The sequence below is a fragment of the Canis lupus genome, chromosome 9 (assembly GCF_011100685.1).
Source record: "Canis lupus familiaris isolate Mischka breed German Shepherd chromosome 9, alternate assembly UU_Cfam_GSD_1.0, whole genome shotgun sequence".
NCBI lineage: Eukaryota > Metazoa > Chordata > Mammalia > Carnivora > Canidae > Canis > Canis lupus.
The window spans coordinates 41,648,970-41,676,268 of NC_049230.1; the positions used below are offsets into that span (position 1 = coordinate 41,648,970).

General features: G+C 36.6%; 1 protein-coding gene across 10 annotated transcripts in view; it reads right to left on the minus strand.

Annotated features, from left to right (window-relative positions):
• The window catches only part of NF1 (neurofibromin 1), a 274,111-nt gene that overhangs the window by 206,321 nt on the left and 40,491 nt on the right, over nt 1-27,299 (minus strand). For all 10 annotated transcript variants that reach the window (XR_005364696.1, XM_038548199.1, XM_038548201.1 and 7 more), the window contains exons 2-4: nt 5,523-5,666; nt 3,798-3,881; nt 10-200 (exon numbers count right to left, since the gene is read on the minus strand). Coding sequence is in view for 9 of the 10 variants with exons in the window: in XM_038548199.1 (XP_038404127.1) it covers nt 10-200; nt 3,798-3,881; nt 5,523-5,666 (419 nt within the window). In the remaining variant the exon portion in view is untranslated. The remainder of the gene's footprint in view (nt 1-9; nt 201-3,797; nt 3,882-5,522; nt 5,667-27,299) is intronic.

Genomic DNA, 27,299 nt, shown 5'->3' on the forward strand with positions numbered 1-27,299 from the left:
CACACTAACCTGGTAGAAATGCGACTAAACACTGCATTGAAGTTGTTGCAGCTGAGAGAAAATAAAACCCCAGAGGCGGAATTCCGAAGTTCAGCGGCATGTTGGTTTCCTTCACGACAGGTATGAAGAAAATGGCAGATTTCCGGCAGCAACTGTTTGACCAGCATTGTTTCATCTAATCTCATCGTGTCCTTTGGTTGCTGCAATAGAAATAATCACAGAATTCTAAAACTTTCTTAAATTTACATGTAAAGATTTTTAGTTATGAAAATTTTCAAACAGACATAAGAATTGAAATAGAATAATGAACACTCATGTAGTCATCATCTACATTCAACAATTATTTCATTGTGTTTGGATGGTTCCTTTTTTTACCTTTTTTTCCCCATCTTTCACCTCTTAATCACAATAAACCCAGCCCCCAACCAATCCATCCTCTCTAGCAGCATCCTCCTCCTCCACCACCACCACCACCGTTCATTCCCTGTTCATCAACTCCCTATAAGCCTTTCCACTCCTAGGAGTCTCAAGTTTGTTGTGAGTTCCAAATAAACTTTACTCATATTCATTTGTGAGTGCATTGTGTCATCTGTCTCAAATTCAAATAAAATCCTGGAAGGACAATCATACCTGACTCTGAGTGGACTGACCACTGACCAAAACAGCTTAATTTTTTGTTGTTGTTGTTGTTGAGCCATTTCAAAATAACATATTTCATCCATAGGTACTTCATCATCTCTTAAAAATAAGGACATTCTTGGGGTGCCTGGGTGGCTGGCTGACCTTGATTTCAGCTCAGGACATGATTTCAGGGTCACGAGATAGAGCCCAAAAGGCTCTGCACCCAACGCACAGTCCGCTTGTCCCACTCCCTTTCCCTTTACTTCTCCCCTCCTTTGCATGTGCACACAACTCTCTTTAAAATAAATAAAATCTTTAGAAAATAAAAATAAGGAAATTCTCTAATATGACTTTGATATAATCACCACATAAAAAAAAGCAATTCCCCTTACATCAGCTAATAATCTATATTCAAACTTCCCCAACTGCCCCCAAAATATCTTTCATAACTTTTAAGATTTTTATTTATTTGAGACAGAAAAGAGCTAGTAACAGAGAACACGAGTGAGGAGGAAAGGAAGAAGCAGGCTCCCCACTGAGCAGGGAGCCTAATAGATCTGGAATCATGACCTGAGCCAAGGGCAGATGCTTAATGGACTGTGCCATCCAGGTGCCCTCATAACTTCTTTTTAATTCAATCAGGATCCACAGAAGGTTCAGATGATTGTAGCATGATTCCTTTAGTCTCTTTATTCAAAACAACCTCTACCCCCAATACTCCATATACATAATTTTTACTTTCTCTAACATTGACTTTTTTAAGAAAATGGGCCTTACAAAATGTTCATATTATTGGTTATTTCTTAGTAGTGTAACTTAACTTGTTCTTGTAGTTAATGTATTTTCTGTAGCTGAAACCTAAATCTAATGGCCTGATTATAAATTCAGGTTAAACACTTCAGATAATGCAGTGTAATTCATATTATCTCACATCAGGAGTACATAATGCCAGGTGGTCCCAATGTTAATGGCATACCGAGCTTGATAACTGCTGTTAACATTAAGATTTCTACTTTATAAAATAAATCTTTTCCCTACAATTAACAAAATAACCAATGGATGAGCTATCCTGTAGATACACTGTTCCACATCAATATATCACCTAACAGCTAAATATTTGTGTATGAATGACAATTTTGGTAATACCAAGCATGATGACAAAGAATAAAATATTTATGTAATTCTGTACTATGCTTGATTCTATAAGTGCAATCCAAGTGCTTTCAGATGTAAATACACTGAAATATACAGAAAGCAAATAAACACATGTCACAAAAACCTGCAAAATTCAAGTGGCAATGCCTGTATCTTATAGGCCAATCCAACAATAGAAATGCTGAAACTCCAATTAATAAACATGCAAAAATTACAGAAGTGTTCAATCTTTTAAATAATGGTTATATATGCAGGAACAAAGATTCCTCAAATTCTACAAAGTTTTACTTGTAGCATGATACTGGTAAATATTTGATCATTCTCATTTAGCTATTTCAACTACTAATAAATATGTACTTGTAAGTTCACTTCTTCTTCTTAAACTACCTCAACTTACTTCAATCTAAAAATGAAAATCAACAGACAACCATAAAATCATTGAACACAATCCAAGAAAACACAATTATGTGATAATATGAGTAGCATTTTTAACTGAAAATTCAATGAAAAAAATTCATACATTTTCAATAGAACAGAGCAAGATAATATATTTTATGCATTATATAAGTTATACCATGCCCACTTATTAGAGTTTCAGTTAGGCTATCTCCAACAGGGGCCAATAATATCACTAATCATTCTCTAAAATACTTTTACCATTACCTCTCACTTACAAATGTTAATAGAGAAAAGCTATAGGATTGACAGAGGCAATAAACCACCCTACCTCCATTCAAACATGGATATGGCTGATATACTCGTTGTCTTGTTGGTTTGATTGTAAATACTAGAGAACTGATTCAGGATGTTTAAAAACTGTCCACCATGACAATTACATCATCCTATTTTACAGCACTTTTGTTTTTCACTCCACTTTACAAATGAACAACAGCATATCACAAATTAAAAGAAAGCACCAACCTAAAAACAGAACTAGCTCATCCTCAATTTAAGTAGAAAACTTATAAACACTGTCTAACAATTTTAGAATATGGCCAAGGGTCAATAAAAAGAGTTTAAAACATTATGCTTAGGTTTTGTAGCCTATAGTCTTAAATTTATCTCTTCCCCCAGGATACATAGTTGAGTGAATGTAATTATTTTTCCCCTTCCTCAAACACTACTGACCATTCCATCTCTTCTCAACCACATAATCAATATTCATATCCAAGTCCCGCCCATCTATGGTTACTATAGAAAACAACTGTGACACGTTGAAGACAGAAGCAATTCTAAATAAAAGCAAAACATGTGCCAAAGGAAGAGAGAACATAGTAACTAATATATCATGAATAGACAGATCTTTAAAATGAAGATATAAAATTTATATATTTACATAAACTCCTACCATGTTCCATTAAGAGTTAAGTCTGTCGAAGCATAGAAACACCTTGCGTTATACAACAAAAATATTCTTTAAAAAATTCTAATTAAGTCATAGTTGAAACATACTGAAATAACTATTTAGAGGAACCCTAAGAAAGAAGTTTTGTATTTATTCCTCTGCATACCTATCTTGTATGTTCATAACTTACACATAACAAGTGTTCTTAAGGTAGAATCTATCAGTAATAGTTACAATTGTAATTTTTTAAAGTTCCCTTTTATATAGGTTTGAAAAGTAAAATATTAAAATGGTCTGGGGCAAACAAGATTACTCATGGTCTTTTGCAGCATGTTTTTTCACAGTTAAGCAATGCCACAGGCCTAACAATATTTGGAGCAATTAAATCAAATAGTGGCTTTTTTCATAAAAATCTTTTCTAAACAACCTGAGACAGAGACATGTGGCTCAAGCTTAACACTTTATAAGTAAATATAGTATCTATTTAATTTACAAAATATAAGAAAATAATTTTCTCTTGAAAACTCATCTACAGTTAGTTTTGTTAACAAAATTTATATTCATGTCTTAGACCAAAAAACTCTGCATGACTTTTCTTGTCCACATCTATACTTTGGTACATCAGATCATTCTCAAAACTGACTTCATAAAATCTGCCTATTTTAGATTTACTTACCCCAGCAAGACATTTTTCCAGTGTATCCAATATAATCAACTGAGAGAGATATAAATTTTTTTCAGCAGCTTCTCCAAATATTCTCTAAAAGAAAAGATATTCAGAACACTATAAGTTGGCTATTACTCTACTACAAACCAGCACACATCTGAAAAGTGAGAGACTAAGGATTAAGAAAAAAAAAATCAAGTTCTTCCATTTTATCTCCCAGATTAGACTGTATTTAAATGTATTGTTTCTGATTTTATCTTAATGCTCAAATAAATTCCCAGGCAAACAAAAATGCTGGCATTTATTATAGTCTGCCATTAGCCTTATACAATAAAAGAAAATAACTTTGGTTTATACTTTTAAAATATATAGGATTTAGATATACATACAGATCTTAACCAGAAATCTTGAACATTTAACCTACTTCAATACCATGAAATAATCAAAGCCTCAATTCTTACTGTAACACCAATTACAGTGAATTTTAGGCATTTATTATTCTTAAATTTAATACTAAGTTATTTACCACCAACAAGAAACTATGGTTTCCACAATTAAGCTTACTCAATAAGCACTAAATGAATGCCAATATCACAATATTGCTTTTGTTTTTGTTTTTGAAAAGGTTACAAATAATAAAATATTTTCATCTAACTGGGAACACAACCACATATTTATATAAGTAAAATCTTATCACCATGCCCTACACACTATGCAACAGAAGAGCACCACAAAACCTTAAATGTATATCACTTTACATATTCACAAGAAGTCCTGCTGTTTTCAGATAAATCTTAAATTTTTTCTATAAAGAAAAAATTTCTTTGTAAGGCAAATCACTGCCCACAGCTCCAATTTGTCAGTTTTCTAAGTTTCGGGCATTGTCTAACCAAGTTATTAAACAAAAAAACGCACTGAAGATGTGACTGTAAAAATGAGAGGATTCTCATAATCTACAACCAGAAGTCAGTCTCATAGCTCAAAACAAACAATATAAATTGTGGTTATAAGTGCTAAAGACAGAAAGAGCAATTTGGAATTAATCAGGAAATACCCAGACCCAGATCAGCTGTTTTGAACTGAGTGTAAAGGAAAATTTAGGGAGGAATTGACAAAGAGGAAGGAATCACCTGAGAACCAGGACAAATGGTATGTTCAAAGGTACAGAGACAGAATAGGTGGAGTAACTTGAACTCTAGGTAATGTGAAACAGGAATAAAGGCAACTGCAAGCTTTTGACAGTGGAATTACTTGTTTAAATTGCTAATTGAGGAAAATCATTTCAACAGGATCTCTAACTACTACAGGATCTGTCACAGGTTATAGGAGGAAAGAAAGCAGTATCATCGTAAAAGTAATTTCACATCTTAACACTACAAGGTCAAATTTTATTTGTTGTCTACTAAGGACTGTACAATCTAATAAGTAAATATTCAAAGAAGCAGGTAAGGAAAAGATTTTAATAGATTACTATGTAATCAATTCATATATGACCTAAAGTGTATGAAATTCTAATTCCAAAAAATAACAGAAAAGACTGGGTCACAAATAAGCAAAGTATTTAAGAGAAAAAAATCAAAAACTAAAATGAAAGATAAATATCCACAAAATACGATGAATGTTTATATCCAAAGCCCACAGCAAAGGATTTTCCAATACTTCATAATCTGCTGTCTTTAAATAAAAAACAAACCAAAGCAAATTCCCCCACAAAACAATGACCTAAATACTCACCATATTGTTAACATTCTTTAAGATAGTGGTGAGGCCGCTGATAACCAAAGAAAACTTGTATTTGGAAATATTAATAAGACATTCCTTGTTGTGTTCAGTACTGACTTTGGTATGCGTGTTCTGCTGTCCTGTTTTTATTGGAAGCTAAGAGAAAAAGAAAATGTTAGCTTATACATGAAAACGACTAAAAAGAACTATTTCTCACTGAAACTCATGAGATTTTAGGAAAATTTTTATCAGCCACAGTTATGTACGTTTGTACCTCAAACTCCAATTTTCAATACAAACTAGCAATTGCAGCATGTCTAAAACTCTTGAAATTTCAATTTTTGCAGCTTTCTTTCTAGAAGTCATAAATCTCTACCTACAAAATTAAAACTTTACCCAGTATTACATAAGAGATGGTGACTCACAGAAACAGAGCTATTTCCTTGTAGCTAAAAATTATTTCAGAGAATGTATGCAATAAAATGCATACAATTCTTTTCCTTATACATTGAACTCCAGCATTAAAAGAACAACATACCAACAACATCTATGCCCCAACCTCTAATTAATAATGGCAAATAACTACATATTTTTCAGAAATAAGCAAGCTGTATCACTTGGAATGAACACAGTAAGACTGACTCAGGTAAGATGACCATTCTCAGGTACATAGTTGAGGAAGTTACAGAACAACAAACAGGTCAGTTTCGGGAGCAAAAAAATATTTTAAGGGGACCACATTTACATTTACCTGAGAATGAGTTAAGTCACACTGCTAAGAAGTTCACCTCTACTCAGTTCAAAAGTAGCATTTTGTATTTAATAGCATCATGAATATATCTATCGTTTAAATATTAGATCCTGCTAATGCGAAGAGAGAACACTTGTGAGGTTCCTCTGTGGAAAAAACAGACCTAAGTCCAGCATTCTCATTTTTTAAATGGTGCAATCAAAACTGGAAAAAGACTAAGTGGCATGCCCAAGTTTGCCTAGTCAGTTAATAATAGGTAACTGATTTGATAATAAACATTAAATAAAAGAGGGAAGCATTTTTAGGGTTTGGGAGCGGCAGAACAGGAGCTACAGAATTCTGTTAATTTTAATGGTTATGAAGGGGGGAAAAAAACTGAAAGACCTATGAAATGAGAATTTTAGAAGAAGGCAATGGATACAATGTAGCTTGTAAATCTCCCCAACTCACTCTGTAATGGTTAATTTTATGGGTTAACTTGACTGGATCTTAGGATGTACAGATAATTTGGCTAAACATTATTTCTGGGTGTGTTTCTGAGGGTACTTCCAGATGCAATTAGCATCTGAATAAGTGAACTCAGTAAAGCAGGGGACAAGGCACCAACAAAGCCCAAAAATACAAGCAAATAGGAACAAACCACTTCATCTACAAAACTGGTGTGGTATAAGCATCTCTGCAAAAGAAAGCAGAGGGAAGTAGAATGGATCTGACAAGAGAAAAATCCCAAAATTCTATTCCATTCTCAATGAAAAGTACAATAGGCCAACTTAAGAACATTAGCTGAGGGACAGATGGAAGGAAGGAAGGAAGGAAGGAAGGAAGGAAGGAAGGAAGGAAGGAAGGAAGGAAGGAAGGAAGGAAGGACGGACATTAGCTGAAACACAAGAGGTTTTTTGTATATTGCCATTTGCACACCAGTACAAAAGGTCTACAATAATGCTTAAAGAGAACAGAGTACATTTCAAACCACCACTGTCTAACAGAACTTTCTGCAGTGATATTATACTATTTCAACAAGCTCAATACCATAGCCGTACCATAGCCATAGCCACGTGTTCTATTACAAGGCTAATGCAGACAGTTAAGCACATTCCAAGTGCTATTACAAGGCACTTGTTACAAGGCTAATGCAGATGAGGAATTAAATGTTAAGTTCCATTTAATTTACTTAAATGTAAGTAGCTATTGGACACCACTGAGCAGCACAGTTCTAAGCTAACCAACTGCAGCAGTAACCTCTTTTAGGATGAAGCTCACACTAAGGAGAAATTGCTGAGATTCACTTCACACTAGACAACAGGAACAAAGGAAGAAGGCCCAGATAAAGGTGGAAAAGAGGACAAAAGCTACAAAAGCTCAAAAAGGATGAGATGATGTTTAATTTCATGAAAGTAACAGAAGAACTCTAGAGCCATGAAGATAAAAAGCTATTCTGGCTCACATTTCCCTCCCACCAATTCAGGGAAACTAATTTCACAAAGAAATAAGCAACAGCAGGGGCGCCTGGGTGGTTCAAACAATTAAGCATCTCACTCTTGATTTCAGTTCAGATCATGATCTCAGGGTCTTGGGATTGAGCCCCACGTGTTGGGCTCCAAACCAGGTTTGGAACCTGCTTCAGATTCTCTCTCTCTCTTCCTCTCCCTCTGCCCCTCCCCCCTTAAAAATGAGCAACAACAACAAAGAATATGGTCACTTTATATGTGAAGTTATTACAAAGAAAAAGAATAAGAGACAGAATAACATTGCAACAGAAAACGAAAGTGTGCCAAAAAGTCATGTTCCAAGTAAGGTACCTCTGTTGAAGGAAAGAGAAACCATCCAAGACATGGGTTGACACTGAGGGCTAAAGTGACAAAACTGAAGATATGATGGGGCCTCCAATGCAGGACTGACTGAAAAGGTTTAAAGGCTCAGCCAAGGGCAGCCCGGGTGGCTCAGCAGTTTAGCACCGCCTTCAGCCCAGGGCCTGATTCTGGAGACCCAGGATCGAGTCCCACATCTGGCTCCCTGCATGGAGCCTGCTTCTCCGCCTCTCTCTCTCTCTCTCATGAATAAATAAAAATCTTTAAAAAAATAAATAAATAAAAATAAAAACTCAGACAAAAACTTCTGAAAAGCAAAGCAGCATTTCAAAGTCTCATAACCTCAGGAAGACAAAAGATTAGAGTTCAGAACCTGCTGGGAGGCTAAAAATACACCCTGCTTTCAACTATAAGCTCCAAGGGCTACATCCTACATAAACAGGGGCAAACTGCAGCAACTGGAACTTTTTTTTAAAGTTTATTTATTTAAGTAATCTCCACACTCAATGTGGAGCTCTAACCCACAACCCTGAACTCAAAAGTCACACACTCTTTCAATGGAGCCAGCCAGGCACCCAGCAACTAGAATTCAAACATCACTAGTAGGAGTGTAAATCTGGTATTATTTTGAAAAAAATACCTCACATTATCTACTAAAATGGGATATTTACATTCTTAGCAATTTCACTAGGTATATATATACACCAAAAAGAAATATGTATATGCATCCCTCAAAAGATGTGTACAAAAATGTTTATAACAGCACTTTCATAAACTGAAAACATGTCAAGTGTCTAGCAGTAGCAGAATTTGTTTTTTAAAAAGCTGTATACTCAAAGAAAAACTATACAGCAATTAAAATAAATGACTTACAACTATAAGCTTAATTTCACAAATGAGTGAAGTCATAACAAAGTATCACTTACTCTATGATTATGTTATGTTACACAAATTTCAAACACATGATAAATTCAAGTCAGGATAGTAGAGACCCCTGGAAAGAACAGGTAATGACTAGAAGGAAACGCAGAAGGAAGGACTGCTAGGATTATACTAGTTACACTGGTGTGTTGACACTATCAACATTTATTAAGTTGTATATTTACATACATTTGCGCATCTTTCTATATGTTTAAATCAACAGAAAGTTTGTCAAATATATGCATTTAAATCTTTGTGTTCATAATGATACTAGAAAACTAAAATTTTGCAACAAATGAAACCCAGATCTAGGAAAAGCAAGGTAGTAATAAAGATAAGCACTCTTAGTGGATACAGAGGAATTGTAGTAGATGCTGAGATATTGCCCAGCTCCCCTTCAGGGAAGAATTTGTTTCCTTAACTGCTAGAAATGCTCTATCCTTCAGGGATTGCCTCACTTTCAGAGAATGACCCTACCCAAGGTCAAACCCTTCCTGGGTAGCCCTCATCCAATGACAAACTGATGTGGCAATATAAAGGCCTAAGCAGGGATCCCTGGGTGGCACAGCGGTTTGGCACCTGCCTTTGGCCCAGGGCGCGATCCTGGAGACCCAGGATCGAATCCCACGTTGGGCTCCTGGTGCATGGAGCCTGCTTCTCCCTCTGCCTGTGTCTCTGCCTCTCTCTCTCTCTCTCTCTCTGTATGACTATCATAAATAAATAAATAAATTTTAAAAAATAAATAAAAATATTTTTAAAAAAATAAAAAAATAAAAACTAAAAGGCCTAAGCATCTAAGCCAAATTCTGGGCAACTCAAAAGGGCCAATTCTAGCACCAGAGCTCCCAAAAAGGGATGGCCAAGGCTAATGCTGGACTTACATTACACCATGAATTCTGCATTTGCCCAATCCTCCCTCCTCCCAGGTGCTGATCCCAAAGGAACATCTTAGTGAACATCCTGCACTAGGCTGCCAGGGCAGCTGGCTGCAGATGCTAAGATGGGATTTTAAAGCTGGCAATGGAGGAAAAACAGTAACTACAATCAATGAAATTGGAAAGAATATGACTAAAATCTTTGCTCTCTGGGGGAAAAAAAAAAAACATGTTGCCAATCAGAAACTAAGCATGAAAGCCAAAAGGTCTCTGTAGAAGCATATAAAGATGGTCTCTCTTACAGCAGGAAGACAGAGAAACCTAAGGACCAGAACCAACTCTTAATTTTTTTTTAAGATTTTATTTATTCATGAGAGACAGAGAGAGGCAGAGACACAGGCAGAGGGAGAACCAGGCTTACACTTAATTATCAGCATTGCTAGGCTTCAAAGGTTAAATTCTGGCTAAGCCAAGGCCAGAGCCCCGAGGGGAAACAATTAAGACTCTGACAAACATAATGGAAACAAGTGGGCTGTGGACCCCAAAATCTCCTACTTCCAGGTTCCCCTGAATCCTCTTAGTCTAAAGTAGTGGCCCATCACTGCTTTCTAAGAGGAGGCACTCCCCAAACTTGTTTCAAGACAATTCAAAGGCTCCTCCCCTGCAAGACAATAGATGTTGCCCTCAAGATTTGCCACTACCTCCTCTGCTGGCCAAGGGGGCATGAGAGAATTTTCTGAGCATTGAAAACTCTTTTATCTTGACCATGTTAATGGTTACATAAATATATGCCATTTAAATGTCAAAACTCAGAATTAAGTATAAATTCAAATGAGAGTGTTGTAACATTAGAATGTTAAATGTAATCTCCATGGTAACCACAAACAAAATAGCTGTAGAGTACACAAAAAGGAAATAAGAAAGGAATTTAAACATTTCACTGCAAAAAAATAAACAGAAATGACAATAATGCAGAAAATGAGGGCCAAACAAAGCTATAGGGCATAGGGGAACCAACAGTACAATGACAGTAGTAAAACCTTTATCAGTAACTACTTTAAATATAAATGGATTAAATTCTCAGTCAGAAGACAGAGATTGGCAAAATAAATAAAAACACATGACCCACCTACACACTACCTATACAGGAGAGTCACTTGAGATCTAAAGACACAAATGAGTTGAGAGTGAAAGAGTAGAAAAAGATATTCCATGCCAACTCTACCAAAGAGAACAGGATTACCTATACAAATAATCAGACAAAACTGACATTAAATAAAAACAAGTTATGAGGACCTTCCCCTCTCTTCCTCCTTGCTGCCTACAGAGGTGGCAGCCGACTCCTTCTGGACATCACAGCCACACTCAGACCACTGGTGAAGCCCAACATCGTTAAAAAGAGGACCAAGAAGCTCATCTGGCATCAGTTAGATATATCAAAATTAAGCACAACTGGCAGAAACCAGGCATTGACAACAGGATGCACAGAAAACTCAAAGGTCAGATCTTCATGCCCAATATTGGGTATGGGAGCAACAAGAAAACAAAGCGATGCTGCCCAGGGGCTTCAGAAGTTCCTGGTTCACAATGACACGGAGCTTGAAGTGCTGTTGATGTGCAATAAATCTTACTATGGAGAGATTGCTCACAATGTCTCCTCGAAGAATTGCAAAGCCATTGTGGAAAGGGCAGCCAAGGTGGCCATCAGAGTTGCCAATCCCCATGCCAGGCTGCACAGCCAAGAAAATGAATAGGCAGCTCATGTGTATGCAATATTTGTGTTAATAAAACCATAAAATTACCAAAAAAAAAAAGTTATATGATAAAGGACATTATTTATTAATAAAAGGTTCAGTACACCAAGGAGATGTAAATAAACATTTACATACCTAATGACAGATTACAAAATATAAGCAAAAATTGACAGAATTAAAGGGAAAACTAGTTTTACAATCACAGTTGGAGACTTCAATACCCCACTCAAAATAATGGAGAAAACAGAAAGATAAGAAAATAAATGACTTAAACAACACAATAAGCCAAGTAGACCCAACATACATCATAGAACATTCTACCAAACAACAGAATACACATTCTTCTCAAGTACATGTGGTATATTTTCCAGGATGACCACAAATAGACCAAAAAATTACATCTCAATAGACTTTTAAAAAATATTTTATTTATTTATTCATAAGAGACATAGAGAGAAAAGTAGAGACATAGGCAGAGGGAGAAGCAGGCTCCCTCTGGGATGGGAGCCTGATGCAGGACTCAATCTCAGGACCCCAGGATTATGACCTGAGCCAAAGGCAGATGCTCAACCACTAAGTCACCCAGGTGCCCCACATCAATAGATTTTAAAAATAGGTATAATACAACATATCTTCTCTGACCACAATGGAATGAAGTTGGAAATTAGTAACAAAAGTAAAACTGGAAAATTCACCAAATTGTGGAAATGAAACCATACACTTTCTGAAAAAAAAAAAAAAATACAGTAAATTAACACACAACATTATATTAGTTTTAGATATAGAATATAGTGACTCAACAATTCTATACATTAGTCAGGGTCATCACAATAAGTGTCCTCCTCATCTATTTCACCCATGCCCCCTACTCACCACCCCTCTAGTGACCATCAATTTGTTCTCTGTATCTAAGAGTCTGTTTTTTGGTTTGTCTTTTTTTCTCTGCTTATTTATTTTGTTTCCTAAATTCCACATACAAGTGAAATCATATGGTATTTGTCTTTCTCTGACCAATTTATTTCACTTAACATTATACCCTCCAGTTTCAACCATGTTGTTGCAAATGGCAAGATTTTCTTTTTTATGGCTGAGTGTATTCCAGTGTGTGTGTGTGTGTGTGTGTGTGTGTGTACAGCACTTCTTTATCCATTCATCTATCAATGGACATGGGTTGCTTCCATATCTTGACAATAATAAATAATACTGCAATAAATTTAGGGTGCATAGATCTTTCCAGATTAGTGTTTTTGTCTTCTTTGGGTGAATACTCAGGAGTGAATTATTGGATCACATGGTATTTCTAACTTTTGAGGAACCTCCATACTGTCTTCCACAGTGCCTGCACCAGCTTGCATTCCCAGAAGCAGTGCACCAGGGCTCCTTTCTTTCCACATCCTCACCAGCACTTATTGTTTCTTGTGATGTTGATTTTAGCCACTCTGACAGCTGTGAGGTGATATCTCATTGGGGCTTTAATTTGCATTTCCCTGATGGTGAGTAATGTTGAGCATCCTTTCTTGTGTCTGAAGGCCATCTGTATGTCTTCTTTGGAGAAATGTCTGTTCATGTCTTCTGTCCATTTTAATTGGATTATTTCAAACAATACACTTTTAAACCAATGTTTCAGGAAGAAATTACAAGAGAAATTAGAATATACTGACAAATTAAAGTGTAAACACAACATGCTAAAACTTGTGAGATGCAGTGAAAGCAGTGCAACGGGGAAAGCTAAAAATGTTTTCTTTAAAAAACAAAGAAGAGGGATCCCTGGGTGGCGCAGCGGTTTAGCGCCTGCCTTTGGCCCAGGGCACGATCCTGGAGACCCGGGATCGAATCCCACATCGGGCTCTCAGTGCATGGAGCCTGCTTCTCCCTCTGCCTATGTCTCTGCCTCTCTCTCTCTCTGTGTGACTATCATAAATAAATAAAAATTTAAAAAAAAAAAAAAAAAAAAAAAAAAAAACAAAGAAGATTCCAAATCAGCAATCTAACAACATAAGGAACTAGAAAAAGAAGAACAAGTGAAATCCAAATCTGGAAGAATGGTAATAATAAATATTAGGGCAGAGATAAACAAAATAAGAATAGAAAAGGAGGGGGAAAAAAAATCAATGAAACCAAAGTTGGTCCTTTGAAAATACCAACAAAAATGACAAAACTTTGGCTAAATGGACTAAGGAAACAAAGGAAGACTCAGGTCTTGAGTGGGCACCTGGATGGCTCAGCTGGTTGAGCATCTGATTCTTGAGACCCTGAAATTCTGAGATTGAGCCTCATGTCTGGCTCTACACTCAGCAGTAAGTCGGCTTCTCTCCTCCCCCGCCCCGCCCTTCACCCTCGTGTTCTCTCTCTCTCTCTCTCTAAAAGTGAATAGGGATCCCTGGGTGGCACAGCGGTTTAGCACCTGCCTTTGGCCCAGGGCGCATCCTGGAGATCCGGGATCAAGTCCCACGTCGGGCTCCCAGTGCATGGAGCCTGCTTCTCCCTCTGCCTATGTCTCTGTCTCTCTCTCTCTCTCTCTCTCTCTGTGTGTGACTATCATAAATAAATTTTTTAAATTAATTAATTAATTAAATGTGAATAAATAGGGGCATCTGGGTGGCTCAGTGGTCGAGTGTCTGCCTTTGGTTCAGGTCGTGATCTGGCGGTCCTGGGATTGAGTCCTGCATCAGGCTCCCATGAAGGAAGCCTGCTTCTCCCTCTGCCTATGTCTCTGCCTCTCTCTGCATGCCTCTCATGAATAAATAAGTTAAATCTTTAATAAATAAATACTCAAATTACTAAAAGAAAAAAGTGGGTACATTGTATATTATTCTACAGAACTAAAAAAAGATTTTAAAAAGAGTGCTATGAATAACTGTATGCCAAAAAAATTGAATAAACCTAAATTAAATGGATAAATTCCTAGAAATAAAAAACCTACCAAGGCTAAATCACAAAGAAATAGAAAATTTGAATAGACCTATAACTTGTAAGAAATAGAATCAGTAATCAAAAATCTCTCAACAAAGCCTTGAACCTGATCATTTCACTAGTGAAGTCTATCATTTAATGAAGAACAGATACTAACACTTCTTAAACTTTTCCAAAAAATTGAAAAGAATACTTCCTAACTTATTCTATGAGGCCAGCATAAACCTGATACCAAAGCCAAAGACACAAGTATATTACAGACTAACATCCCTCATAAATATTGATGCAAAAATCCACAACAAAATAGAACAAAATTCTGCAGCATATTAAAAGAACCATACACCAAAACTAAGTGGTATTTATTCTTAGAATGCAAGAATGGTTCAACATATGAAAATCAATGTAATATACTCCATCGACAAAATGAAGGCAAAAGACCACAGGTTCATCTCAACATATCCAGCAAAAGCATGTGACAAAATTCAAGACCCACTCATGATAAAAACACTCAACAAACAGAAGGCAGAGAAGGAAAACACCTCAGCATAGTAAAATCCATATGTGAAAAACCCACAGTAAACATCATACTCAATGGGGAAAGACTAAAAGCTTTTTTTTTTCTTCCCCTAACAACAGGAACAAAGCAGGATGCCCATTTTCACCACTGCTATTCAACTTAGTAAATTCTAGCCAAAGCAATAGGGAAGAAATAGAAATAAAAGCATCCAAATTATAAAGTAAAATTACCTGTTACCAGATGACATGATCTTATATGTAGAAAATTCTAAAGATTTCACACACACAAAAAAAAAAAAAACCTGTGAGAACTGATAAAAGAAATCATCATAGTAGTAGGATAAAAAAAAGTCAACACACAAAAATCAGTTGCATTTTAGACACTAGCAATGAACAATCTAAAAAGAAAGTAGGGAAACAATTCCACTTATGATAGCATCAGAAAGAATAAAACACGTAGGAATTAATTTAAGGGAAACTTATATACTGAAAACAACAAAACACTGCTTAAAGAAATTAAAGACAATATAAATAAATGGAAATACATTCTATGTTCATGGATTAAAAGACTTAATATTCTTAAAATGTCAACACTACCCCAAAGTGATCTGCAGATTCAATGCAATTCCTATCAAAATCCCAATAACATACTAGGAGAATTAAAAGAACCCATCCTGGGGATCCCTGGGTGGCTCAGCGGTTTAGCGCCTGCCTTCGGCCCAGGGAGTGATCCCAGAGTCCCAGGATCAAGTCCCACATCGGGCTCCCTGCATGGAGCCTGCTTCTCCCTCTGCCTCTCTCAGTCTGTGTCTCTCATGAATAAATAAAATCTTTTATTTTTTTTTAATTTTTATTTATTTATGATAGTCACACAGAGAGAGAGAGAGGCAGAGACACAGGCAGAGGGAGAAGCAGGCTCCATGCACCGGGAGCCCGACATGGGATTCGATCCTCGGTCTTCAGGATCACGCCCTGGGCCAAAGCCAGGCGCTAAACCGCTGTGCCACCCAGGGATCCCAAAATCTTTTAAAAAAATAAAAGAATCCATCCTAAAATTCATACGGAATCTCAAAGGGCTCTGAAGAGCCGAAAGTACCTTGAAGAACTGAACAAAGTTGGAGACTCACACTTCCTGATTTCAAAACTTACTACAAAGTTACAGTAATCAAAACAGCATAGTATGACATTAAGACATGCATACAGACCAATGGAATTGTTCTATTCTATTCCACTGGTCTGCATGCCTGTCTTACTGCCCTCACATACATGGTCAAATAATTTTTGACAAGGGTGCCAAGACCATTCAATGTGGAAAGGAGTCTTTCCAACAAATGGCACTGGGAAAACTGGGTATCCACATGCAAAGGAATGAAGTTGGTCACTTACCTAACACCATATATAAAAACTCAAAATGGATCAGGGACATAGATGTATGACCTAAAACAACAAAACTCTTCAAAGAGGGACACCTGGGTGGCTCATTTGGTTCAAGAGCATCCAACTCTTGAACTCAGCTCAGGTCTTAATCTCAGGGTCATACGTTCATGCCCTGCAACAGGTTCCAGACTAGGTGTGGATCCTACTTTAAAAAAAAAAAAAAAAAAAATCCTTCGAAGAAAAGCTTCATCACATTGGATTTGCCAATGATTTCTTGGATATGACACCAAAGGTACAGGTTACAAAAGAACTGGACTACAAAAAAAATTTTTTTTTAATTTTGTGCATCAAAAGACACTATTCACAGAGTAAAACACAATCCACAGAATGGGAGAAAATATTTGCAAATCATCTCTGATAAGAGATGAATATGTTTAGAGAACTCTTAAAACTAAACAAAAACAAAAAAACAATTCAAAAATGGGCAAAGGACTTGAATAGACATTTCTCCAAAGACATGGCTAATAAGCATGTGAAAAGATGTTCAACATTACTAAACAGTAGAGAAATGCATATCAAAACTACAATGAGATACACCAACTCCTATCCATTTGGATGGCTATTACCAAGAAAATAGAAAACCAAAAAGTGCTGGTGAAGATACAGACAAACAGAACCCTTGTGCACTATTGGTAAGAATGTGAAGATGGGACAGCCAACGCTACAAAAGTACCTTTAAAACATTTAAAATACAATTACCAAAAAATAAATATAAATTTAAAAATAATAAAATAAAATAAAATAAAATAACCAATATGATCCAGCAATTCCAATTCTGGATATATAGCCAAAAATACTGAAAGCAGGGTTCAAAGGGTATCTGTACACCCATGTTCCTAGCAGCATTACTCATAATAACTAAAACATGGAAGCGACCCAAGTGTCCACTGATGGATAAGCAAATTGTGGTATACCTACAATGGAACCTTCAGCCTTTTAAAAGGGGGGGGGGGGGGGGGCCTGCAATACGCCACAACATATACCTTGAGGACATTATGTTGAGTTAAATAAGCCAGTCACAAAAAAGACAAATACTATTTGATGCTACTTATATGAATTACTTAGAGTAAATCAAAAGAAAGTATAATGGTGGTTGCCAGAGCTGGAGAAGGGGGGAGAATGGAGGATTATTTTTTAATAGGTATAGAGTTTCAGTTTTATATGAAGAAAAATGTTATGGCGATGGATGTAGTAGTGGCTGTACAGCAATGTTAATGTATTTAATATCACTAAACTGTATATTTAAAAATGGCTAAGACAGTGAATTTTGTTATGTGTATTTTACCACAATAAAAAAAGAGTGCACTTTTTCATATGGTGAATGTTACTGTATGTAAATTATACATTGATTTCTTATAATCTGAGATCAAAGGATTCTAACAAAACACTTATTGAATATTTACCATATGCTAGATACCAATGTAGGTGTTATGAACACAAAGATGAATAAATGTACCCTCCAAGTACCACTAATTCTGAAAATCTCCTCTAATCTCTCTTCTCTTCTCTCTGAATAAAGTCACCTCCTCTTGGGCAATCTCATATATTCACTGACTATCCTGCTGATGACTCCTATGAGGAGTGCTGATGGCTAAAATAGCCCCAGACTGTACGCGCCCTTTAGAATCCTCCCTCTCCCCCATGATAGAGAGAAGGACTTTCAAATATAATGCGATATCTCTTTCATGATTATTACATTTTATGGCAAAAGGAACTTTGGAGATACAATTAAGATCCTTAATCACTGACTTTAAGGTAATCAAAAGGGAGATTAATAACTTGGATGGGCCTGTCCTACCCAAGTGAGTCATAAAAAAGATCGGAAGCAGCAAAAATGTTTCCTGTTGTCCTTGAAGAAGCAAACTACCACGCTGTGGGGTAATGGCCACATTGCAAGGAATGGCAAGAAGTCTCTAGGAGCTGAAAGCCACAGTTCCCCAGCTCTAAGGATCTAAATTCTACCAACAACCTTGGAAAAGGAGGACCCCAAGGCTCAGGTGAGATTGCAGCCCTGACCAACACCTTCATTTCAGCTTGGTAAGAACCTGAGCAGAGAACTCAGCTAACCAATGCCCAGATTCCTGACCCATAGAAACCGTGAGACAGTAATTTTGTGCTGTTTTAAGCCACTACACTTGTGGTAGGTAGTCTGTTAGAGAAAATAGAAAGCCAATACAATTACCAAATCTGTATCTTCAAATGTGTTATCCAAATAGTATTTGGTATCTCCACGTAGGTATCTTGTAGGCGCTTCAAACTCGGTGTTTCTAAAATTTAATTTATAAGATAGGAAACAAGAGAATCCAAACTCATGTTTCCTATCTTAAAAATAGCACCACAATACACCAATTTCTCCTATCTGAGATCTGACAGTCATCTTTGACATTTCCTTTATTCTCTTCCTTTCAAACCCCTTTAGTCAGACTGATAAAAATGAAAATAACTGGGCATGCACAACTCAGCTCTACCTTTCTTTACATGGGAACAGACATGCCACAGAGTGCAAGAATTTTATTCTGTGTCAGTCAACATGCCAAGAGTTGATAAGAAACCTAGCCTGCCTCAGAGGGGAGTGACCAACACTGCCTTTGAAGGGGGGTGGGGGGTGTCTGCCCAATTCTGAAATTTATATTTAGTTACTAAGGCCCATTTGGGTTTTCACCTTCATAATGATCAGAAAAAATTCTAATAAAAAATACACATATATATGCATACATATTTTATAATATGTACTCATTTTATCAATATAAATATATACTTGTATATTATAAATTCACAAATATTGCTATTTCTATATTTTAATATTTATATATTTCATATATATTTTGGCCTCCATCTTTATGCTTTTATTTCTCAATTTGTTCAGAAGCAAGGCAGGGAGCTAGAAAGTATACTCAGGCCCCCAAGCTCCCCAAAACAGCACTAAAATCTATGAAGAAAAAGCAATGGGCAGCCCAGGTGGCTCAGCGGTTTAGCACCGGGCTCCATGAATGGGGCCTGCTTCTCCCTCTGCCTGTGTCTCTGCTTCTCTCAGTGTCTCTCATGAATAAATAAATAAAATCTTAAAAAAAAAAAAAAGAAAAAGCAAGATTAAGGGAAGTAAAAGACCAAGATTTTAGCAGATAAAGTGGGAAGGGAAAGCTCTCCAGAAATGTGACATCTGAGCAGAGGCCTAATTGAATTACAAATGGGAAGACTCAAAAAATAATAATAAATTAAAAAAAAAAAAAAAGAATGGGAAGACTCAGGCAAAGATTTGCAGAAAAGCATTCAAAGCAGTAGTGGCAGGTAAAATGGATCTGATGTTGGAATGAGCATGACACGTTCAAAGCCTAACAAAGAATCCACTGTGGCTAAACTAAAGAAAATAAAAGATGAAAATATAGGGGATCAGGTCAGAAAGAGAAGCAGGAGTAGTTCAGATCATGCAAAGCCTTATGGGTCATTTTAAGAACTCTCCATTTTAGTTTGAAATGTGGGTTATATTTTCCAAATGTGACCACAGTATCTCTCATCTCAAATGCAAGAAGACCTTGGCATTTCCACATCAAGAAATAGTGTCTTATTTTTCCATTTCCTTGCATCTAGGGAGGTGCAACTCCCTAACTGTTCTGAATGATAAAATATGGCAGAAAAGACACTGTGCCATTTCCAGCCAAAGCCCTTAATTGGTCTGATAATTTTTCTTTTCCTCCTCCTGGAAGGTAGCTGCCATGTAAAAAGTAATTACTCTGAGACCACCATGCTGTGAGAAGCACAGGCCACATGGAGAGATTCTGAAGAATGAGATGCCATGTGGAAAGAGAATCCAAGAAACACTGGGGTGCCAGACATGTGACTGAAGAGGTCATATTGAAAGGGATGCTCAAGCCCCAGTCACCCCAGCCAACAACAGGTGAAACAGAGCTGAACCTATCATGAATCCTGACTAGCAAAATTGTGAGCAAAATAAATAGAATGTTTTAAGCTACAAAGCTTTGGAGTACCTTGTTATGCAGCAATAGATAACAAAAAGAAAGAGGAAGATACTGAAGAGATGTAAACAAGGGAGTAACAGGATCTGATTTATATTTTTTTAAAAAGAACCTTCTTACGCTGTATGTTAGAAGACAGTCTAGGCAAGAGAAGATGGTAGTTTAAATCAGACTAGCAAGGGTAGAGGAAAAATAGTGAGATGTTATAATGGATTTGGAAGATGGGAGATACTTATTTAAATATTCTGAAGGTCATTTGATGGAATAAATTTGTGAAACTACCAAAGAAATTCTTGAAAAACAAGAACAAGAAAAGACTTTCATTGCCAGGTCACTTAGACATTCTATTAAGCTGTTATAATAACAAAACCAGTACATTATGAGAATAAATTCACAGGCAGCCCAGGTGGCTCAGCAGTTTAGCACCGCCTTCAGCCTGATCCTGGAGACCCAGGATCAAGTCCCACATCGAGCTCCCTGCATGGAGCCTGCTTCTCCCTCTGCCTGTGTCTCTGCCTCTCTCTCTCTCTCCCTGTGTCTCTCATGAATAAATAAATAAAATATTTTTAAAAAAGAATAAATTCACTATACTGAAAAAAAAGTTACAGTCTGAGAGCAGATATTAGTATGTACATATAAATTTAGTATGATAAAGGTAGTATTTCAAATCAGTGGTAAAAGAAGGAGTTCATCAGTAAACCATTACCAAATCAAGGATCCATCTGGGGGAAAAAAAAAAAACCTCATACCAAATTTAAAACTACATTGGGGCGCCTGGGTGGCTCAGCTGAGCATCTGACTCTTGGTTTTGGCTCAGGTCATGATCTCAGGGTCCTACCATCAATCAGGCTTTGAGCTTGGTGGGGAGTCTGCTTGAGATTATTTTTCTCCCTCTCCCTTTGACCCTCCCCCCTACTTATGCTGTCTCTCTAAAATCAATCTTTAAAACAAATAAATGTGTGTGTATGTGTGTGTGTGTGTGTGTGTGTGTGTGTACACACATATGACTAAAAACCTATGGTAAAGAAAACAAGGCCATGAAACTATTAGGAAAAATACTAAAGAATAATTGCATAATACTGAGGTAGGATAGATTTTTCTAAGCAAGACAAAATCCAAAAGCTATATAAAAATTTTTTTAAAAAATAGACTGATATATTTACCAACATAAAAATGTTTAAATTCTGCATTTAAAAAAAGGCACCTGGGTGACTCAGTGGTTGATCCTCTGCCTTTGGCTCAGGTCATAATCCTGGGGTCCTGGGATCGAGTCCCACATCAGGCTCCTCACAGGGAGCCTGCTTCTCCCTCTATGTCTTTGCCTTTCTCTGTGTGTCTCTCATGAATAAATAAGTAAAATCTTAAAAGAAAAAAAAAAAAAAAAAGAAGACGACACTAATGGGAGAGAAAAACACAAGTAACAAACAGGAACAAACAGGAAGTAAAAGAATGTACAACCACCAGGACCCAAAAAGTTTACATTACTAGTACATAAGGTTATGTTATATACTAACAAGACTCTTTAATGGAAAAACTGATGAAGAAATACGAAGTCATTTACAGAAGATGAGTGGTCAATTAATACATGAAAATATGTTCACTAATTACTTTTAAAGTGTAAAATAAAAATTAGACCATTTTGGGGACTCTCTATATTCTTCCAAAATAAAGTTAAATATTCTTAGAATACTTAATAAGAATATGACTATGCCAGGATGCATGGGTGGCTAGCAGTTTAGCACCTGCCTTTGGCCTGGGGCATGATCCTGGGGTCCAGGATTGAGTCCCACATCGGGCTCCCTGCATGAAGCCTGCTTCTCCCTCTGCCTGTATCTCTGCCTCTCTCTCTGTATCTCTCATGAATAAATAAATAAAATATAGAAAAAAAGAAAAGAAAGAAAATGACTATGCCTGGGGTGAGAATTTAAATAAAAACAAAAATTTGAACACGATAATAAAAAAAAGATTAATACTTCTTGACAGGTAAGAATGGATGATTTTTTTCCTTTTCTTTCACTTTTATCAGTTTCTCTCTTTTTTAAAGATTTTAGTTATTTATTCATGAGAGACACAGAAAGGCAGAGAGAGAAGCAGGCTCTCTGTGGGGAGCCTGATGCGGGACTCGATCCCAGGACCCCAGGATCATGACCTGAGCCCAAAGCAGATGCTCAACCACTGAGCCACCCAGGTGCCCCTAGTTTCTCTTATTTCCAGTTGGCACATATTACTTTCTCAGTTGGGAAAAAGTTAAGTTAAAACTATTTTTTAAACATTCCATTCTACCTTAAATAAATCTTTGAATAGATATTATGGCAGAAATATAAAGAGTCTAAAATACATGAAAAATAATCCCCTTTTAATAATGATCTGTATTAACAATCTGTTAGCAATTTAATATACAGATTTAGCAAGACAAGGAATAACATTAAGCAAAGCACTGCAAACAATGGATACTTTGTTTCTAGCTGCACTCAGAAAATTCTTCAAAAGGTCACAAGCTAGAAATTTTGTCTCTGTGTACATTTAAACCAGTTTCTAAAAGGCCCCTCACATTATGATGGGATAGGGATGATGTTAAACTTCACTTAATATAAATTATCATAAATGAGAGGAAAAAAAACAGGAAAAAAAATTACACTCTGCAAAGAAACTAGAAAAAATCATATTAGAAAATAGAACCCCATAAGCTCTCAATACCAAGTAACAAACATAAATCAGGAAAACATATAAATATTTATACTAGTTATACTGACATTTTTCCCAAAGTACACCCCACACCATTGGTATATAATATGACTTTATATTATATAATATATATACCTAATGAACTTTAGGTACCTAATGAACTTTAAAAATGTTCAGTTTTACATTCAATTTAAAAATAATTATCACATCAATCTTATGATTACAAAGATATTCTATGCCTTTGACAAGGCTAAACTTAAAGTTGTGACACAAGGTAAATGACGTAGTATGCAGCTAAAATGACATATATGAAGGATTAAAATTAGGGAAATATGTGATAACATTCTGAAATGTAAAGACAAGCTCATAAAGCAGATGAAAAATCAATCAATTGTTGCTATTGTTTTTAATACTGATGCTTGGAAGCATGGAGATTAGCATGGAGTCAAATCAGTTTTCCCTAGAAGTGAATTCCAACATCAATCCTCCCTTAAATGCTTCTTGCTTTTAGTTTCTTCCCTTCCTACTATTCTGAACTTAGAGATTACCCAAGTTTTTCCATACACAGAAGTCCCTGATTCACAAATAAAGAACCTATTTATACCAGGAGTCCTAACCACTTACAAAGTTCCAAAAGCAGATTCCCAAAGGTCCTTTCCAGATTCTCCAGATACCTACTACCACAGCAGGGAAAGATTTATTTCTGTCAAACATAAATTTGGATCACATTGTTCCCATAAAAAATGCTGGCTCTTCATTTTCTCCTCCTCTGTCTTCCCTTCAGTATAATAATTCAGTGCAAAATCCATCAGGAAGGGCAAAGCAAATTAGGCATTTGTGTGTGTACTGGGGCAGAAAGGGATGTAGGAGTCAGAGCAGGATGATTAAGGCACCTGTGTGGAAGAAATGTAGCATAAGCAAGGTGAAAAGGCTGTACATGTGTGGAAAGCAACCCAGTGAAGGGTGTCAGAGCATGAATAAGGTAAAGAAAGGCTCCCATGGAGAGAGTAGCCAGGCACAGGATATTCGAATCCAAGCAATGGTGAGAACGGTATGTACGTAGGAGAGAAGGCCACATAGGGTGTCAGAGCCCAAATGGGGTAAGGAAGGTGTTCTGTCCACCCCAGAACTGGGTATCAAAGCAAGAGTGAGATATAAAGAGACAAGACAGTGGGGCCCAGCAAGGGGTGTTGGGCTTCTGCACGATGGGAAGGGGCATGTTCTAGCACAGAGTCTAAACAGGGTGAGGAAAATGTCCACACTGAGAAGCAGCACTGGGTAGAGAATATAAGCCTATGCAAGGAAAGAAGGGCATCCACACAGGGTAGAGGTGGTATTTCGGGGATAACAGCTCAAGCAGAGTGAGGAGGGCATCTGTTGTGCTTAGGAGCAAGTCGTAGTGGCGAATGACAATGATGGGAGATCAGTTATCTAAGAGGACTGATCAAATAAGTAAGAATAAGGAGAGCCAGGTTTCTTTTGATCAAAGAAGTTACAAATAAAGAAAGGGAGAAAAGCATAAAGAACCCTCTGGTGTTAAACTAAAATTAGAGGTTGTGTGAACACAGTTTTCAATACAGAGAAATATGGAAATAAATAATAGAAATATGTACACATACAGAGAGGTGGTTAGAACACATTTATTCCCTTCCCCAGTTCACTACCTTGAGAACTTAGAAACAATGACAACTCAATAATAATGAGTGCACCTAGCCCTCAGATCTTGGTTTCTAAACACCATTCTGCTTTAAAAAGAACCAGAGCTCCTCAGAGAAATAGCTGATTCCATTTCTGAAACACAAGGAAAGTTCTGAGAAGCCTGGAACATTCTGTTATGCCAGAAACAAAGGAAATGCTCAAAGAATGATGAAGATATGTCAAAAGGACATAGAGGCTAGACTGAAGGAGTTCTCACTAGCCAAATATGGAACAATTTTAGCATGAAAACAAATAATGAAAAAGATTATCATTCACTGAATAAGACAAGCAATTAGTCTGTACTCATAAGAATACTTGAATAAACTGAAAGCTTGATGCAGAATTAGATACTTACATAGTCTCTAAGCACCCCCATAGATTGTGTGTGTTTATAAGGGGAAAGAGTAACCTAACAACAGAGGCTTGGTTCATCATCCTAAATAATCAAAATCAGCATCATTAGTAATGAAATAATCTAAATTGTACCATCTGGTATAGTAAGAATACAGCACTGCATCTGAAATCCTATCAAATATACATAACATGAACATAATCAGGAGGAAATATTAAACAAACATAAATTGAGGAATAATCTACAAAACACATGATACAGCCTTCAAAAGTGCTAGGGTTACTGGGGCACCTGGCTGGCTCATTCTTCTGAGTATGCAACTCTTGATCTTGGGATCATACAAGCCTCACACTGGGCATAGAGATTACTTTAAAAAAAATTTTTTTAAGTGCCAGGGTTATTAAAGTCAAGGAAATACATACCATCCCAGAAGGAAAGCAACAAGATACATGACAAACATAATGTGATTCTGCACTGATCCTTTAGATACATAGGACATTCTTAGGACAATTGATAAAACTTGAATGGGGCCTGAAAACAAGACAGTAGTAGTAACATAGCACTGTTAATTTCCTGACTTTGATAGGTATATTGTAGGTAATGTAAAACACATTTTAATTCGCAGGAAAGATAGTGAAGTATTCAGGGGTGATGGTATTATATCAGCAACTTACAGTCAAATGGTTCAGGAAATCATACTTTGTGCTTTACTGTAACTTCTCTGAAAGTTTATGATTGCCTCAAGATTTTTAAAAAGATTTTAAAATTTTGGTTGAGTTCTAATTCAATCAACATTTGTTAAACAGGTTTTGTACAGGTATCAGTTTAGAAGGCATATAGGAAGAAAACCTACAGCTATTTACAACAGCATTTCTAGAAGGAAAAATTACCCAAGATCTACACAAACTTACAAAGTGAAGTATCAGCATATAACCCATTCAGAGGTTGGCGACTGCACTACCCTTAGTATAATTCAGCTTTCCAAAATATGATGCTCAAACTCAGGATTCAGGAAGAAAGGTATCTCCAAAAATTACAAAATAATTTTTTGTTCCTAAATTTGAACAAAAATCTCCTGTTTTTTAGTTTATGGAGAAGGTCTATGTTCTCTATCCTTAAATGCTAAAAACCAGCAATCATTTATTCTTTAATACAACATTTAACTATCAACAACCATATACAAGTAAAAGCAAACCTACAAATAACACGTTTATTTATTTTATTCACTTTTACTTGAAGACTTAAAACCATGGTGGTATCACAATAATATAACGGTATCATCATACATATTACTATAAAAGACTGAGGATTAGGGCACCTGGGTGGCTCAGTGGTTGAGCATCTGCCTTCGGCTCAGGTTGTGATCCAGGGTCCTGGGATTGAGTCCTGCATCAGACTCCCCACAGAGAGCCTGCTTCTCCCTCTGCCTCTGGCAGATGTCTCTGCCTCTTTCTGTGTCTCTCTCATGAATAAATAAAATCTTAAAGAAAAAAAAAGACTGAGGTTTACAATTTTTTTTTGAGGTTTACGACTTAACAGGATCTAGAAATATATAAGCATCTAACCCAATTTTCTGTTAAGGTTGAAAGTACTATCTCATGAAAACACTGAGCTATTATTTTCTGAATAAATCTGGGAATTATAAGAAGGACAAGAAAGGGAAAGTAGATAAGGCAAGGAGAAGAGAGTACCAAAAATGCCAAACTAGCAAGCTCAGAAATTGGGATATCTCAATTTCCAACAGAACCAGCACACAAATATTAATCGAGTACTATTTTTTAAGATTTTATTTATTTATTCATGAGAGATACACAGAGAGAGAGAGAGAGAGAGAGGGGGGGGCAGAGACACAGGTAGAGGGAGAAGCAGGCTCCATGCAGGGAGCCTGACGTGGGACTCGATCCCAGGTCTCCAGGATCACACGCTGGGCTGCAGGCGGAGCTAAACCGCTGAGCCACCCGGGATGCCCTCGAGTACTATTTTAAACTGGAAGAAGTTGATACCACTGACAGAGCATGGAGCAGTCTCCTAGATGGCTCCCAGTGAGCCACACTTCCTGATATTCACAGGTCCCCACATTACAAGAGGACTGATCATTCTACTAC